Raw genomic sequence first — 18,479 nt, forward strand, 5'->3', positions numbered from 1 at the left:
GTTAGTAACTTTTTAAGATGACTCTTAAATCATTAAGAGTCAGTTGTCAACTCTTGTGGTAAACCTCAAGTGAATGAATGACTCTAAGGGAATATTTAGAATGGTCTCCATAGCAGCACACCTGCTTCCAAACGAGCAGATCATGGTAAGTGAATGAAAATGGTGACATTAAAATCTGGTGGAATATTCACTTTTTCCATTTTGGCTTGGCTTGAAGACAGTTGTTTTTTTACTTGCTGATATTCCCTTTTAAATGTTTCGTAAAAGACTTGCCCTTCATTTAATATTTTGGATTTAAGAGTTCTAAAAGTCCTGAAAGAAGTTTCATGTTTTGGTATTCTTATTTATTTATTATTATTTCTTATTTTAAGAGTTCTAAAATTCCTAAAAGGAGTTTTGTGTCTTGGCATTCTTATTTATTCAAGACACATCTTTCTACTCTGGTACCACCAAATAAATACATGAGAAAACAATCTGCAAGGTCTAGCACTCTGCCCTTGTCCCAGAGAAACTGGATCCTTGATTCTTCAACTCTGGCTCTGGAGATAGTTGAGAAAGAGAGTGCTACGTCAATTTTGTCATTCCTACTTTGTGTCAGTACTGTAAATCTATTTTATCTATTCCTTCAAGTAGTCCTGAGATGGACATTATCCTCATTTTACGTAATTGGGGATTTGATTATGTGTGGTTTTAAAGTCTGTATGTTTTCAGTGTCCCAGAACAAAAGCACTCTTTATTTCCCTTCTTGATGATCTGTTTCGTACCTTTACATCTGAACAAGAAAAAGCTTCTTGCCAATTTCCCAGGCATTCCTACACTGGAACTCTCATCACAGCTGGGGAGATGATAATTGGTGTAACCACTTTGGAAAATAGTTTGACGGTCCCTTGCAAAGTAAAAGAAATCACTCCCCATATAAGTAGAAACAAGCAGTGTGTGTTCTGTGACTGGCTCATTTAGCATAGTGTGATATCTTCTAGGTTTACCCATGTTGTCGCATATGACAGCATTTCCTTCTTTTTAAAAGCTGAATAATATTCCATTGTGTATATAAAGTAACATTTTCTTTAAATGCTCACCCATCAATGGGCATTTAAGTTGTTCCTGTGTCTTAGCTATTGTTAACAAAGCTGGAAAATAGTCCAACTCAAACAGAGTAAGATAGTGGTTGCTAAGGAGGGGCTGATGGGAGGGGGGGAATGAAGAGTTCTTGTTTAATAGGTATAAACTTTCATTTATACACAGTAATCTGTTGTGCAATATTGTGCCTATAACTAACGGTACTGTATTGTGCGCTTAAACATTTGTTAAGACGGTAGATCTCATACACGTTCTTACCACCAATGTGCACACATACACACGATCCATGACTCACCAGTTCTTCTCCTCGACTACACATTTTTGAGCATCTGTCCAAAAAAAACCCCTACACATGTGCACCAGGACCCCTATATACAGCCTTATTATCAACAACCCCAGACTTCAAAAACCATCTGATGTTTATCACCAGTTGAATAGATGAATACAAATTTGGTACATTCATGTGATGGGATACAGTATAGCGATGACAATAAATGAACTACATCTATGTGTAATAACATGGATAGATCCAATAAACTTAAGACTGAGCTAGGACCAGACACAGATACATTCACTGTGATACTATTTCTACAGTTCAAGAGCAGGGAAAGTGAAATTCTGTTTCTTTCGAGTGCTTAAGCAATGGGCAGAACTATAAAGAAATGCAAGAAGATGACTGTCACAAAAATCCGGGTGGTGTTTTCCTGAGAGGGAAGGGATTCAAGGAGGCTCCTGCCATGTCCAATTTCCTGCTCTGGGTGGTGGCTTTATGCGGTCGCCTTAGAGGTATTCCACAACTAAACATTTATGTTTTATGCATCCTTAGATGTATCTTATAATACAAAGGAACAAAAATCCAACTTGCTTTTTCCCACCACTATCTGTAGAAAAACATCACAAATATGCAAACAAATGGATACCTGTTACTCCACTTACTTTCTGTTCTTACCTCTGTTTTTCCACTCACAAATGTGAATTTGAAAATAACTCTTGTATATTCAATTGTACCTCAAACTTCATTGGAAAAAATGAATGAAGCCCAAAAGCTGACCCAACTGCCCAACTCTTCTGGACTACAGACAATTAGATATCTGAGCTGGATCATCAGAAATACTTTTTATCTGCCTGTTACTTGTCTGTTAGTACTTCCTTTTGATGAATCCATTTCTTTGTCTCTGTCACTCTCATATATGCACAGAAATTTACTCAGCCTCACCTAAAAAGTCTCCCATGCTAATAGTAAGGTGTTTCTTGAGGAAAAGGACAAGTAAAGAGTAGATATGAGCCCTCCCCCATAGCTGGTTGTAACCGGGAGCAAGTTGCTTGTCAGTTTCTGCCAGAGAGAATCTTGCCCCCTCATGATTCCTTTTTTTTTTTTTTTTAATATTTTATTTATTTTTTTAACAGAGAGATAGAGTGAGAGAGCACAAGTAGTGGGGAGAGCAGGCAGAGCAGGCAGAGGGAGAAGCAGGCTCCCTGCCGAGCAAGGGGAGTGATGCAGGACTCCATCCTAGGACCCTAGGATAATGACCTTATCTGAAGGCAGATGCTTAACTGACTGAGCCACCCAGGCGTCCCTCCTCCTCATGATTCTTTTTTTTTTTTTTTTTTTAAGATTTTATTTATTTATTTGTCAGAGAGAGAGTGAGTGAGAGCGAGCACAGGCAGACAGAGTGGAAGGAAGAGTCAGAGGGAGAAGCAGGCTCCCTGCGGAGCAAGGAGCCCGATGTGGGACTCGATCCCAGGACGCTGGGATCACGACCCGATCCGAAGGCAGCTGCTTAACCAACTGAGCCACCCAGACGTCCCTCCCCCCTCATGATTCTTAAAGGAAAGTCTGGACCCAGGACTGAGCAGGGATCATATGTTTTTATTTTCCCTGCTTCTTTCCCATGTTTTAGAGTAAGAAAGAAACATCAGAAGAAAGAGAAATATGCCCGAGAAATATCAAGTTGCAATTATTGATTTTAATTTAGTAATTTTAGGAAAGTCATCTCCCACTGATATTCATTCAAAGCTGCCTGTCAGGACAGTGGAGCTTATTGGCATACTTGAATGCATTTACATTATTTTCTCTGTTTTAGAATTCAATATAAAATTCTTTCTGAAAATACCTCACAACTCAGACTTTTTTCCCCTCTAGAGAATGAAGTTATTATTAGATCTTCTTTTACTCAAACCAGAAAAAATGAGACAAGGTCAGAGGGAAGGTGTTAGAATATTGCAGATCTACCTCAAAATCCCGGCATTGTTAGAATTCTCACCCATGGCTCCCCCTTCACTCGCCCTAGGATGGCCTCTAGAGGCACAAGCCACTCTGCTCCAAGAGCCTCAACCTCAGATATTTTTCAGTGGAATTTTCTCATCTTACTGCGCAAAGTTGCACCAACAAAATAGAGAGTATTGGGAACATATTTGCGGGTGGGAGAGGAGGGAGCCTGCCGTGGGGTTAACTGCTGTTCAGAGCTGAAAGAAGTGACGCATAGAGTCCTCAACCAGAATCTCTGCGCCATGTTTTACCTCTGAGGGTACAGAAAGAGATGTGGGCTTCCTCAGCGGCATTTATAGTTCAGAGATGTAATTAATTCGTGTATATCGAACTCCTGGTACACGCCAGGTGCTGTGACATGCAGCAGGCATACACGCTCATAATGTGGCAGTGAACAAAGCAGCCCATGGCCATGTTTTTATGCAGTTTACTGGTTTGAGGTTGGTTCTGATTCCTCACGATAGAAACTCAGGATCTAGAATAGTGGTCATCCCACATAGAGTCACCACATCTGATGTCCTTGTTTGTTTGCTTTTTCAGATCGGATATCCTTGTAATTCAAAGTTAGTATCTTCCTTAGCAATACCATTTGTCCTTAGATTTTATTTGCCTGATGATACTGTTGCTACACTATCTTCTGTTGAGTATGTGTCTAAAGCCGCTTTTTGAGTGTCAGTTAATTTCAGATTTCCTGGTCATTTTGTTTTAGTCTCTTGTAAGCAACACAGAACTAGATTTTGTTTTTAATTTATTATTTATTATTATGTTTTTTATTTATTATTATGATTTTAAAAAATATTTATTTATTTATTTGAGAGTGACAGAGAGTGAGTGGTGGGCGAGGGGCAGAGGGAAATGGAGAGAGAAGGAGAGAATCTCAAGCAGACTCCCCGCTGAGCACAGAGCCCAATGTGGGGCTCCATCTCATGACCCTGAGATCATGACCTGAGCTGAAATCAAGAGATGGACACTAATTGACTGAGCCACCCGGGTGCCCTCAGAGAACTAAATTTAAAAAATCTAATCTGATCCCTTTCTTTTCTCCCTCTTGTTGTGTAGTTTGTGCTCTCAGTTCTCAGATCGATTTCTTGGGTGTTCAGAATGATTTGATACTTATCTAGATGTGTTCGAGGGATAAGACAAGCATAGGGTCCCCCTACTACTCCACCACTTTAACTCCTCACCTAATTGGATTCCTTTCATCTGGAGTCCCCATCTTCCAGTAATTCTCCAAAAAGACCAACATAAAGAGAAAGAGGAGGGGCCCCCACTATATTCTCTAGGCTTTTTAGAAAACATGGAGTGGTTCCTTTGGCCACGTACATGCAAATATACGATTTGTGAACATCAAGGGAACCAGCACTGTTCGAAAAGGAACACCCACACATGCTACCATGGCAAAGCTGGAAGAGTCTACAACATTTCCCAAGATGCTGTTGGCATTGTTGTAAACCAACAAGGGTAGGACTGTTGCCAAGAGGATTAATGCATTTTAAGCACTCAAAGAGCAGAGATAGCTGCCTGTACAGTATGAAGGAAAATGAACAGAAAAAGAAGGAAACAGAAGAGAAAGGTACTTGGGTTCAAAGGAAGCTCCAGCCTATTCCACCCAGAGAAAAACACTTTGTGAGAACCAATGGAAGGGAGCCTGAGCTCCTGGAACCCACTCCCTATGAACTCACAGCATGATAAGTGTAAAAAAAAAAAAAATAGAAGACCTGAGGCCAATAAATAAATAAATAAATAAATCGAATCTGATAGTCTTTAAATCGTTTTCATTTAAGAAATATGTGTTCGGGCGCCTGGGTGGCTCAGTGGGTTAAACCGCTGCCTTCGGCTCAGGTCATGATCTCAGGGTCCTGGGATCGAGTCCCACATCGGGCTCTCTGCTCAGCAGGGGGCCTGCTTCCCTTCCTCTCTCTCTCTGATCTCTTCCCTTCCTCTCTCCTATTGTGATCTCTCTCTGTCAAATAAATAAATAAAATCTTTAAAAAAAAAAAAAAAGAAAGAAATATGTGTTCAAGTGTGCGTGTGGGTAGCTCAGTCGGTTAAGTGTCTGCCTTCGGCTCAGGTCGTGATTCTGGGCTCCCCCTTGCGGGGAGTTTCCTTCTCCCCCTGCTCCTTCTCTCTTATGATCACTCTCTTTCTCTCTCTCTCACTGATAAATAAATAAAATCTCTCCTTTTTGGGGCGCCTGGGTGGCTCAGTGGGTTAAAGTCTCTGCCTTCGGCTCAGGTCATGATCTCAGGGTCCTGGGATCGAGTCCCGCATCAGGCTCTCTGCTTGGCAAGGAGCCTGCTTCCTCCTCTCTCTGCCTGCCTCTCTGCCTGCTTGCGATCTCTGTCTGTCAAATAAATAAAATCTTAAAAAAAAAAAACAAAAACTCTCCTTTTTAAAATCTCTCTTAAAAAAAAAAAAAAGAAATAATGTGTTTGGATTTATTCTAATTCTTTTCTTTAGTGTAGTTTCTTTTTCCTGTACTGGTTTAAAAGCTTTAGGTCATGTTGCTATTCTTTAGCAATTGCCCTTAAATTCTTGCCATTCATTTTAACTGCATAACTGCATACTCTTTTCTATAAAATTTGAAGCTATTAAATATTTATTTCTTCTGCTCATGGGAGAAAAGTACTTTGTGCTCATGGGAGAAAATGCACTGATACTCTCCTTCACATCTTTCTTGGAATATTTGTCTAGAACCATAGTTCTGTGTTAATTATTTTTGTTTAAAATTTTCATTTAATAATAGCTGATACGTGCAAAGAAGTAGGTGTATCCTATAAATTATGATATACCACTTATTCATTAAATTTTTTATTTTTAAAAACTAGTTTTACTATGAATTGTATTTCATGTTATATTTTACCTCTTCTGCTTGCTGAAATTTATTCCGTAAAGCTGTTCAGTCAGGATCTATGGTAAATCCTCTGAATTTTTGAATATATGAAAATATATTTATTTTGCTGCCACTCTTAAGTACTATTTTAACTATATATAGAATGTCAGCTTGACAGTCATTTTCCCTTAGTATTTTAAGGTTATAATGTAATTATTTTTAGACATATTTTGTTTTCATTAAGAAGTCTTTTGTTGATAGAATTTTTACTTTATTGACCTTTATGCTTTACTTTTTGGGAATTTTGTACATTTTTTCTTTGTCTTTAATGTCCTGAAGTTTTACTCTTGTGTATTTACAAGGAAATTTTTAATGCATTTAAAAAAATTGAGGTACAGTTGACATACAACATTATATTAGTTTCAGGTGTACAACATAATTGCTTGATATTTGTGTATATCATGATATGATCACTACAGTAGGTCTAGTTAACATCTGTCACCATATAGACTTAGAGAAATTTTATTTTCTTGTGATGAGAGCTTTAAAGATTTACTCTCATAGCAACTGCTGGATATATGATAGAGTATTTTTATTGCCACTATGCTGTATATTACACCCCCAGGACTTATTTATTGTATAACTGGAAGTTTGTACCTTTTGAGTTTCTTCACCCATTTCACTAACTCCTTTTACCTCTCACTTCATGTCTGGCAATCTGTTCTCTGTATCTGTGAGTTCATTAAAAAAACCTTTTATTTTTTAAACATAAGGAAATTTAATTTTTGTTTTTCACACCTAACATTTAAGGTATGCTTTTACTGTGTGTACTTATGTTTTCCTTTAATTCTGAAGTTTTCAGCCATTTTCTTTCAAATGCTACTTCTTAATCTTTTCCCTCTTTCCTCTCTCTTGGAACTCCTATTAAATACATGTTTGAGCCTCTTAATTCATCGTCTTTATCTCTTAACTTTCTTTTTACAATTTTCCTTTTTAAATCTCTCTGTGCTTTCTGGATTGATTTTTTATACTGTCTTATGAATCACTAATTTTTCTTAGAAAGTGTGCAGAATAGTTTAACTTCATGAATTAGATTTTTATTTAAATGATTATAATTTTATTTCTCATTTTTCTGTTGGTTCTCTTGTGTATCTACCTTTTCATTCATATCTGCCTTTTTAAGATGTTTATCTTTTTTGGTATATAATTGCTTTCTTAATCTCTTTGGTGATGGAAAAAAAACTTATTTAAAAATAATTTCGAAATTGTTCCGTTACTTGCATTTTGTTGGTAATGAATTGGCCTCTTGATTTTCTCTTATAGGCTTTTTTATTTATTTGGGAGAAGAGAGTGCTCAAGAGAGAATGAGTGGGGTGAGGGCATAGGGAGAGGGAAAAGCTCAAGCAGGCTCCATGCCCAGCTCAGAGCCGAACATGGGGCTCGATCCCATGATCCATGAGATCATGACCTGAGCCAAAATCACGAGTCAGACACTTCCCGGACTGGACCACCAGTGTCCTGGGTCTGGCTTCATGTCCGTTTCCCCCTTATGCTTTGGAATTTGAATATGCAGGCTCTTCTTAGGTGTGTGGTTTTTGCTTTTCCTTTCTTTTCATTTGTTTATCGCCTCTATCAGTTTCACGGTTGCCTCCACTTGGCACGTCTCAGCTAGTTGAGAAGTGAAACTGAGGACGAAGAGTCCGAGTCCTGTGGTAATTTGAGGCTCAGCTGTTGAGATCACAGGTGGCGAGGTCCAGTCCTGTCGTGAATTTCCTCTCTTTCCTGCTACCACTGCATAGCCAGAGCTGAAAAGGAGCCACCAAGTTTTAAGGTTCTTTTAAGAGGTGGAAATCCTCCTTTAATACCTGCTTTCATGCCTTCAGCTTAGTTCCCTACCATGTGCTTTTAGTCCCAGTTATCTGGCAAGGATTGAACAGTATCCTTGCTTATCACTGTGTTTTTTCTTTTCTTTTCTTTTCTTTCTTTCTTTCTTTTTTTAATAAAGATTTATTTATTTGAGAGAGAGTGAGCACAAGTTGGGGGTGGGGGAGAGGAAGAGGGAGAAGTAGGCTCATTGCTGAGCAGGTAGCCCAATGCGGGACTCGATCTCAGGACACCAGGATCAGGACCTAAGCCAAAGGCAAACACTTAACTTACTGAGCCTCCTGGGCACTCCTTGCTGTGTTTTTCTTATTTTGTTCCTAATCCACAGAGCTTTTTATTTTTTTAGGTATATCTTTCAAACAATATATTTTAGTTATCATTTCCACGTATGACAAAGTCTCACAAATGTCTTTAGTACAAGCAAATAAGATTGAATGATTTAGTAGGACAAACCACTTCTGAGTATAGAATTGGAGTTTGATCTAAACTGAAAAAACCCAGTTGCTTTGCCACAGGTGGGGTGTTTGAGGTGAAAAAGGGGAAAAAAGTTTCAGAGGTTAAGAGACAAGACTGGTTTTCTTGCCTTCCATTGCTCCATCAGCAGAGCAACCAGGCTGTGTAAGCAGAACTAATGTATAGTGATCCTCCATTAAACTGTTGATTGTCATTCCAGTAACTGTCCCCAGTTGAGGCCATTTGGAAGACTTTGAAACTGAGTGATTTGTAGCTGTCCCACAGTTGTGCTTTCTTAGATGTTGAAACATTGCAACACATTTAACTTGAAACAGGAGAAAAAGAATATTAATAATTTTAAAAGAAAATACATCTATTTATGCTCAAACTCGACTTGTAGATAGAACAGATAGCAACTGAAGTTCAACTTTATTTCAGTTGGTTGAAGAAACCTGGGCTGAAAATAATTTTTATTTTTAGGAATACCAGAATGATTTGGAGGACATTAAGTCAAAATTTCAAAAGAAATTCACACCACATTTCAATGCACACAAATCATAGTTGACATTTCTGTGGTTGCCCTCAAAGGTTATGAGAGTGAATCCTACACAGGCACATTTTTGAAAAGAAACAGATTGGGTTAACATTTAAAATAGGTACCCCAGGGGTGCCTGGGTGGCTCAGTTGGTTAAAGCCTCTGCATTCGGCTCAGGTCATGATCCCAGGGTCCTTGGATCAAGCCCCACGTCGGGCTCTCTGCTGAAGGGAGCCTGCTTTCCCCTCTTTTTCCCTCTGCCTGCCTCTCTGCCTACTTGGGATCTCTGTCTGTCAAATAAATTAATAAAATCTTTAGAAAGAAAAAAAAAAGGTACTCCAAGAAAACATAGAATCTCTGGAGTGTTGGAGTAGAATTTATGATTCCTGGAAATAGGCTAAAATTTGGCTGTAGATGGCTAAATTCTGGATTAAGGTATGTCCATTTGGCTCCAAGAAAGTTACTTTCTCTTTTAGGAGGTAGATCGGAGACAGATCAAGATATTTCCTAACTGAATCCATTCTACACTTTTCTGGATTTGTTGACTCTTTTATATTGTAGTTTTCTTATCGATGTCATCATGATTGACCATGCTAATTATAGTGAATGATATGCTGACATGTATAGATACATACATGTGTATGTATTTGCTGAACAAAATTTTTCAAAAATTAAAAAATTTATATGGAAGATGATAAAGAGCAGACAGAAAGGAGAAACAAGACAGCTAAGGGAGGAAGGGTTTTCAAGATACTTAAGGTTCTAAATGCCTCTGAAATTCAAGTAATATTTAATAACTAAAATGTAGAGTTTAAGGTGAACATTAGTGTATGATTTTAGACTGATATGATTTTTGTAGATCAGGTAATAGTTTAAGAACAGTTTTTTTTTTTACTACTAAAAATGATTTTTTTTAAAAAAAATTCATTTATTTGACAGAGAGAGAGAAGCACAAGCAGGGGGGGAATGGCAGGCAGAGGGAGAAGCAGCCTCCCCATTGAGCAAAGAGCCTGATGTGAGACTCAATCCCAGGACTCCGAGATCATGACCTGAGCCAAGGGCAGATGCTTACCTGACTGAATCACCCAGGCATCCCTAGTTTAAGAACAGTTTAGAACAGCTGATTGCTTGCTCTGAATCTGTTCACAGATCATTTTAGGTTTTTCCTGTTCTGTTCACTGGAGATACAGAAGTGTGGTGAGTATTAGAAAATGGAGTTTGAGTCAAAAGTAGAAAAGTGATTTGAATTTAGAAATTTAGAAATTGAGCTGTCCTCTGTTAAGCAGAAATACTCTTCTTTGCTGGTTAGTCATAGAAAAGGATCTGGTGGTGGTAGCCTATCAACTCTTCTCCTGTTGGGGCTCATGTGGCTTTAGTTCATAATTGTCTTTGCAAATACTTGACTAGAAACTTGAGGCAGGACTGGGGGCTGCAGGAGCTGGAGAAGGCTTTGTAAATCTTTGTAAAGATTTAGGTAAATGTCAACTGAACTAGGTATTTTGTTGGTGAAAGAATGTTTATTACAAAATACTCTCAATGTTCTAATGTTTCAGTCCTTAAGTATTTATTAAAAAATATTTTCCAAAATTAGAGTAAAAATTCCTTTTCATTTTACGATAGGTTTGTAACCAAATTATTGGAAGACCTCATCTTCTTTGTGGCTGATGTACTCAATAATGGACAAGAAGTTCTGGATGTGGTTATCACTAAGCCAAACCGAGAACGTCAAAAATTAATGAGGGAACAAAACATATTGGCACAGGTGAATGTTTTCATATACTACATTGGCATATTTAGTTTTTTTGAATTGTAGCATCAGGGAAGTCCTTGTGTTAACTATTGCCGTGTAATAAATTACCCCAAGACTTTGAGGCTGAAAACAACAGATACTAATTACACAGTTTCTGAATCTGGGAGTGGGTTTGGAATCTGGGAATGACTTGGGTGGTGGTTCTTGCTCAGAGGCTTCCACAAGGTCGCCTGTCAAGGTGTTGCCTGGGGCTGTAGTCATCTCAGGCTTAAACCGAAGAGGATTCACTTCCCAGCGCACTCCCACGGGCCTCTACTAGGACTGCCTTGAGACTGGGAAGCTTCTTTCCATAGAAATGAGGGATCCAAGAAAGAATAAGAGAGGGCACCTAGATGGAAGCTACAGTCTCTTTTATAACTCAGTCTGAGACGTGACATCTTACCAGTTCTATTGTGTTCTAGAGTCAGTTCCAGGAGGCAGGGATCAGTGGGGCCATGTAGAGACAGCTTCCTGCAGACCTCTCACAAAACCTACAGGGTCAGACTATCTCCAGAAAACACGCTGGAATAATTTTCTAGGTAGAATTTCCAGGATGACTTGGAAAGTGCCATCTCCATCTACTTCCTACTTCTGTCTCTCTCTTCCCTAGAAAGTGGGGCAGTCTAGTCATCAGCTCACAAGTCCTCTGTACAATGTTCTAGTTTTTTCCCTGGAAGTCTAGAGCTGCACTTATACTATGTCTTTCAGAAATTGTTCTTAGCACACCGGTAAATTAATTCCTTCCTGATAATATACACATATGGGCATGCCTACTTTTCTCTGTGTGTGTTTTTTTTAATTTGGTTAATTGTCATACACAGTAATGGGCTTCTGCAAGGAAGATACTTAAAAAATAAAAAAAAAAATCATGTTATTAATATATGTATTCTTGTGGAGTTGGGAAAGGAGAATAGTATATATATTGCCAATTAATATTCCATGGCTGATTGTCTGAAAATATAAAATCAACATTTCTCTCAAAGAAAATAAAGGTTGCAAATCTAATGAGACAAAGGCTTTTCTGACATTAGCATTCTTTTGTATAAAACATTTGATTTCAAGGACTTTTAGGACCTCGAATGATTTATTAATATTATTTCAACTAACATATGTCTAATCTTTTATTTCAGTATTTTAAATATAAAATGCAAGGTTTAGTGAATATAAAATTATTGAAGTAATGCTAATTTGTACTATAGTTCATGAACTTTCTGTTTTGGTTTCTTGTATTAATACTCATGCCCTTGTATAGGTGCATCCTCATAAAAATTTACTCATCCTACCAGCTCATCCCTGGGTGACCTTACCTGCTGTCCTGTTGCCTCAAAGAGTTAGATTCCTCAATACTTTTTAGCTGTTTCCCAGCTGCTCACCTTGGTATGATGTGAGTCATTACATACTACCAAGTGGCACTTTATTTATTTGAATCCTGATACATTCATTGATTTGGCGACATTGTTTTGTACCAAGAACAATAAATGAACTCTTTCTGAAAGAGGTTTGGAGGCAGTACTTGGAGGTCATTCTCTGATGTCAATTTCAGATGAAAAGTAAATGTTTCCTTTATATTATTTTGATTTAAAAAAGTTATAGAACATTAATAGAAGTAATTATAAAGCCTACAGAAATGAAACTTTTTTAGTTCATTTGATTATGTTCACATAATTTGGTACAACCCGACATCTTTATATTTTTAATTTAATTTAATTTTTTAAAAAGGTTTTATTTATTTATTTGAGAGAGGGAAAGAGAGAGCATGAGTGGGGGGAAGAGCAGAGGGAGAGAGTGAAGCAGACTCTCTGCTGAGCAGAGAGCCTGATGCCAGCTGGCTCCTGAGATCTTGACTTGAGCCAAAGGCAGATGCCCAACAGAATGAGCCATCCAGGTATCCCTATGTTTCTTCTTCTTCTTCTTCTTCTTTTTTTTTTTTTAAAGATTTCATTTATTTATTTGACAGAGAGAGAGATCACAAGTAGGCAGAGAGGCAGGCAGAGAGAGAGGAGGAAGCAGGCTCCCTGCTGAGCAGAGAGCCCTATGCTGGGCTCCATCCCAGGACCCTGAGATCATGACCTGAGCTGAAGGCAGAGGCTTAACCCACTGAGCCACCCAGGCACCCCCTATATTTCTTATTTTAATAAAATATAATTTCTAAACAAAATTAAGTATTTTATTGAAAAGTTTTTGTCAATTTAAGGAATCCTTTAAATCCTTAAGGTATTTTTTTTTGTTGTTGTTGTTGCTTAGTATGTTGGTTCTATATTCTAAATCTTCTTTTTCCTTTACCTGAATTCTACTCAAATATTACAAAAGTGTGTTTCAGTCAGTGTATTTATTTGTAAAACATAAACCTCCCGTTCATCAGAATAGGTGTTTTGTTTGTTTGTTTGTTTGTTTTTTTCTAATAGGTATTTGGGATTCTCAAAGCACCCTTTAAAGAGAAGGCAGGAGAAGGCCCAATGCTGAGACTTGAAGATCTGGGGGACCAAAGATACGCTCCCTACAAGTACATGCTGCGGCTGTGCTACCGTGTGCTGAGACATTCACAACAGGACTATCGGAAAAACCAGGTGGGAGGCTGCTGTCGTTGTCTCTGTTTAACGTTTTTGTTAAACTGCTTTGCCTCTGCTTCACATTTAAAGTAAAAGCAAGGTTCTTTGGTTACTGTTCTCAAATACATAAAATAGGAATGGGAATTTCCACTCTGCAATGAAATGTTTTATATCGACAACACATAAAAATGACCTGTAAGTATTTTTGTGCTGACGTATGTATTTATTCTTCTGTGTATAAGTAGAATCTCTGCGGGGAAGATGTCTGAGGTCCTTGTGCATGGTTAGCTTTTGCTAGGCAGGAGGCATGCTGGATGTGTTATATAAAGAGGAGGGAGACATTTCTTGATATTTCTAGGAACACGTGAAGATCCACATCCTCATGTGTAGGCCAAAGACTTCCTTGTCTGGGGGTGAAGATGTGGCAGGTATATCTGAAACATAAAGGGAGAGGTGAAATGGAGACATGAGAGAGAAAAGGCAGCATTCTGGGAATTGAAAAGAGAGAGAGAGCTCAGTGCGGCTGAGTGCCCAGGCAGGATGCTTGGAGAAGGAAGTATTTGAGGAGGATGAGACTCATTTTCATAAATTGTATGGGAACAGGCATTTCAGTGAAGAACAGTGTATAAGGAGAGAGTGATGGGTACTAAAAAAGGGCACTTTTGTTCCAAGAGAGTCATAACTGTGGAGGATAGGGAACCTAGGGCTCAAGCTAAAAGTTACTAATGGCAAATGAAATTTCTTTTAAGTCTCACTTTTATCTTAAAAATACACAATATTGGGATGCGTGGGTGGCTCAGGTGGTGGGGCAGCTGCCTTCAGCTCAGGTCATGATCCCAGCATCTTGGGATCGAGTTCCACATCGGGCTCCTTGCTAGGTGGGGAGCCTGCTTTTCCCTCTGCCTCTGCCTGCCACTCTGTCTGCCTATGCACACCAAAAACAAACAAACAAACAAACAAACAAACAAAACCCCACAATATTTTCTAATGTGTTTAATAATATGCATTTGTTTAATATAAAGTTATTGAAAACTAATTATCATTTCCTAAATTAGCATCCTGTGTTTCTCTTAGCCAGTTTGGGAGAAAAGTGTGGATTCAGTAAATTTCATTGATTAGTTTAGTGGGAGAGAGAGAGGCCTGGTGAGACAGGTTGGGCTGAGCCACGTAGGCCAGGACATCAGGCCCAAAGGCTGGCATTTATTTGGGAATAGTCAGTTGTGTTAATTGAGTGCTTACTTCCTACCAGACCCAGTTCTAAGCACTTTTCATAACTTAACTCAGGTAAGATGAGGAACTGAAGCACAGAGAGGTTAAATCACTTGCCAAAGATTATACAGTGCTAAAATCAGAGCCAATATTCAAACCCAGACTCTTAATCACCACATTTTGCCTCTTAGTAGTTTGAAAGTTTTTTGGCAAGAAAAAAAAATTTGCCTTAAGAAAAATCTGTTCAAATACATTGGCTTTGAAATTCTATTTCAAGATTGAAGAAGAGTCTAAAAAGAATATGTAAAATAGACTAGTTAGAAGATAAATAATTTGGCAAGGAGCAAAGGAGCGAGGGAGAGGACAATATAAACAAATCTTTAACGACTTCTGAATATAATCCTATTATAAACAGCCTTTCCTTCATTAGAAATACTGCTGTTGAAATTCTTTCCTCCAGCTTCCCTGCATTGCATTAAAATGGAAGAGAAATCAAGTTCCAGGATGTTAAACGGTGGACCTTCAAGCCCTGAGAGAATAGATGTCCCAGAAATCCCCCAATATTAAGGCTCTTGTTATTCTGTGGGGACCTGAGGTGGAGATGGGGGCTAGAGGTTGCTAACTGTATGCCACCTCGCCTCATTTGTCTTCTTGGGTCTGGAAATACCTACTTTGCTAGATAAGCCACAGCTCCACACACATGAGCAGTGCATGTTAGAGAGCTTGGATTAACTGGAGAAACCAACAGGCCTACAGAATTTATCTGGTGCTCTGAGTCCCATGGGCTCAGAATGTATGCCATTCTTGACTGTGCTCAGCCTTTGGAGGGGTCTGAGGAGCTTCCATTCTATAGCACTGCCCTGGCTTCAGTGCCCCATCTCCTTGGGTGTGGTTGTTCAGCTGGTCCTGGTAGATTCCCACGGCAGCACATCTTAACTGATGTCCTTTCTTCATCTGGCACACAAAATGTTTTCTCACTCTTTTTAGTCTTAGCTGGGGACTCCTGCCCCTAACGTGTTGAGGTGTCTGCAATTTCTCCTCTGAAAACATTCATTCTTCTGATAAGTGGAAACATACGCACGTACACACACGCACACACACACACACTGCCCCTGTAATTCTTCTTCTTTGTTCTTAGTTTACCTGACCCAGGCACATCACTACTCCAGGTAAATGATTATTCCCTTTAGGGGACCTGCTTTCTGGGTTTCTTTAGAGCATATGACTGTAGGGGGGCACTCTTTGTCTCATTTGGGCTCTCTTTCCAAGGTGTAGATCATCGAGCTGACAAAAGAGTAGAAGAATCACCAGTACCCACTGGGGGTTAGATTTTATTTTCCTTTATGTTCTCATGCATGCTCCAACTCAATTTCAGTGATAGTTGAATAATCTTGTTCTCATTTGTTTTGAAGCAGGAATGCTTTTGTTAAGCATAGAGCAGCTTTACTTTCTACTTTTTGTGTAATTGTCTTGTTTTCCTTTAGCTCATCTGTATTGTACAGAGTCTTAAGAGGGAGTTCTTTTGTGATTTGCTAACCCAGGTCTTTAAGGTTGAGGGTCTACTTACTATTATTTATAGAACCTCTAACTTGATTTGATTTTTTTTATCAGTATCTTGATCTATTTATCAAATATCTTGGAGGTTTGCCTTATACTAGGGTATGAATACAATAGTCATGAAAGTGTATAAATCAATACATGTCTTTAAAATGATACACTAACAGAAGACATTTACTTAACTGGTTACTCAATATAAAGCTATCATTTTGAAAGGCCACAAAATTGCTGCTTAGAGTATAATTAGATTTGTGCAACCTGTATCATTTTCAAGGAGTAGCTAGGTTCCAGTAAATTTTACCTAAGGCAAAAATACTTTCCAATCAATAAATATGCCCATTATAGAACCAGAAATATATTCCCAACGAGAATCCCCAAGAATCTGAAGTGAGAACTGTGGAGTGTGGAAGGGGTTAGTTACCAGGTCTGTCTATGGTTGTGTGGGATTCTTGCTTGTACACAGAATGTAGGACATGAGCAATAGTGACTTGGAAGTTAGAAGAGTCAGTGTGGAGAAGGAGGAGCAGACTAAGTCATGCATGACTGAAACTCTCTGGCTTTTTCTTGCTCTTAGAATAACATTTTGGCCCTTTACCCTGTCTCCCAAGGACCTACCTCTTCAATTTCAGCTCTTGTTTTCTGCTTCATGTACTACACTTTAGCTACGCGGGCCACCTTTGTTTGTAGAGCACAAAGAACGTGGTTCCACTGCCTACCTAGATTTTTCTCTCCCCATGGCTTCCCCCTTTTGATCATTCTATTTTCCATCCCAGCTCAAGCTGTCCCTTTGTTTCACGTCACTTATTAACATATAAAAGGATCATATTTATTATCTCCTTTACTGCCTTTTTTTCACAGTGAGAGGTAAGCTTCACGAGAACTCACCTATCTTGTTTGGTGCCATATATACGTCTAGTCTCTCAAACGGCCAGGAATGTAGTAGGCTTTCAAGAAGTACTTATGGGATGAATGACCTGGTCACTGAAGTGATTGATTATTCATATTATCTTGTATGGTAGCTTTTTAAGATAAAAAGTGGTATGGGATTTTATCTTTATTTTGAAGAGAAGATTTAATAGATTTGGATATGCACAAAAAAGAAATCACTGCAAGTCAGCCTGGGCTCTTCATGTAACAGGATAGATGTCAAGCCTCATGAATGAAATATCAGAGTCATTTTCTTTCTGTAGTTATGATACAGTCAATGGTTATGACTTTTAGTTTGAACCAGAAGAAGGGCCTCTGTTAGGCATGCAAAATTTATCATGTCGAAAGAAATTGTTATTTTAACTAGGTTTATTTTTGTGTTTCCTACCTATGCTTTCAGAATATAAGTACCCACATTAAATATTTCTATGTATATAATTTTCTATTATAATTTAAATTAGGCATATGCTCATATGTTTCAATTTCCTTTCGCAAGAAGCCATATTTATCGAAAGATTATTGCTTTTCTTTGGACGATGCAGTTGAGTTTTTGTTATGAATAAATTAATCGATATTGCTGACTCTAATAGAACCTGTTATTGCTAAGCTGTTTGGCAGCATATTCTGACAGTCTTTCTTCTTTGCAGGAATATATTGCTAAGAATTTCTGTGTCATGCAGTCCCAGATTGGCTATGATATTTTGGCAGAAGATACCATCACAGCTTTGTTGCACAACAACAGAAAACTACTAGAGAAACATATCACAGCAAAAGAAATAGAAACATTTGTCAGTTTACTCAGGAGAAATCGTGAGCCAAGGTTTGAAGTGGTTATGCAGTATCTTTACTAGTGGGGATTGTGCTTTATTTTATTTTATTTTATTTTATTATTATTATTTTTCTTTGCAAAAGAGCTTTTTGCTTTATTTTTGGAAGGTTTTAAAAGTTGTAATTCTTTTTTTTTTTTAAGATTTATTTATTTGAGAGAGAGGCTGCATGAGTGGCCGGGAGGGGCAGAGGGAGAGGGGGAGAGAATCCTCAAGCACACTCCCTGCTGAGTACAGATTCTGATGCAGGAGTTTGATCCCATAACCATGAGATCATGACCTGAGCCAAAATCAAGATATAGACCCTTAACTGATCGATCCACCCAAGCAGCCTGTAAAAGTTGGAATTCTTTCACGTCACTAACTTTCATGGACAAAACTATGTTAGGTTTGCTTTTATAATAATTATGAATCATAGAGTTATTACCTTATAGGAAATTAAAACATTTTATAGACATATTTAAATATGAGTGACTTTCATTTTGATCTTTTATGTTTTTATAGCAATTCTAGTTTTTCAAAATATTTTCATGTACATTGCCTTAAGTCCTTGTACATTTCCATGAG

At 38.3% G+C, this 18,479-nt stretch overlaps 1 protein-coding gene and 1 pseudogene across 3 annotated transcripts in view; both read left to right on the plus strand.

The window, feature by feature from the left end:
- Positions 1-18,479, plus strand: part of ITPR2 (inositol 1,4,5-trisphosphate receptor type 2) — a 494,143-nt gene that overhangs the window by 133,643 nt on the left and 342,021 nt on the right. For both annotated transcript variants that reach the window (XM_082738458.1, XM_082738459.1), the window contains 3 exons: positions 10,675-10,816; positions 13,249-13,410; positions 17,733-17,905. In XM_082738458.1, the coding sequence (XP_082594584.1) occupies positions 10,675-10,816; positions 13,249-13,410; positions 17,733-17,905 (477 nt within the window). The remainder of the gene's footprint in view (positions 1-10,674; positions 10,817-13,248; positions 13,411-17,732; positions 17,906-18,479) is intronic.
- On the plus strand, positions 101-5,080 carry LOC309868829 (large ribosomal subunit protein eL21 pseudogene; annotated as a pseudogene). The gene is made up of 3 exons: positions 101-145; positions 712-894; positions 4,588-5,080. The product of its transcript is annotated as a large ribosomal subunit protein eL21 pseudogene (transcript).

Source organism: Mustela nivalis, assembly GCF_964662115.1.
Source record: "Mustela nivalis genome assembly, chromosome: 7".
Lineage (NCBI taxonomy): Eukaryota > Metazoa > Chordata > Mammalia > Carnivora > Mustelidae > Mustela > Mustela nivalis.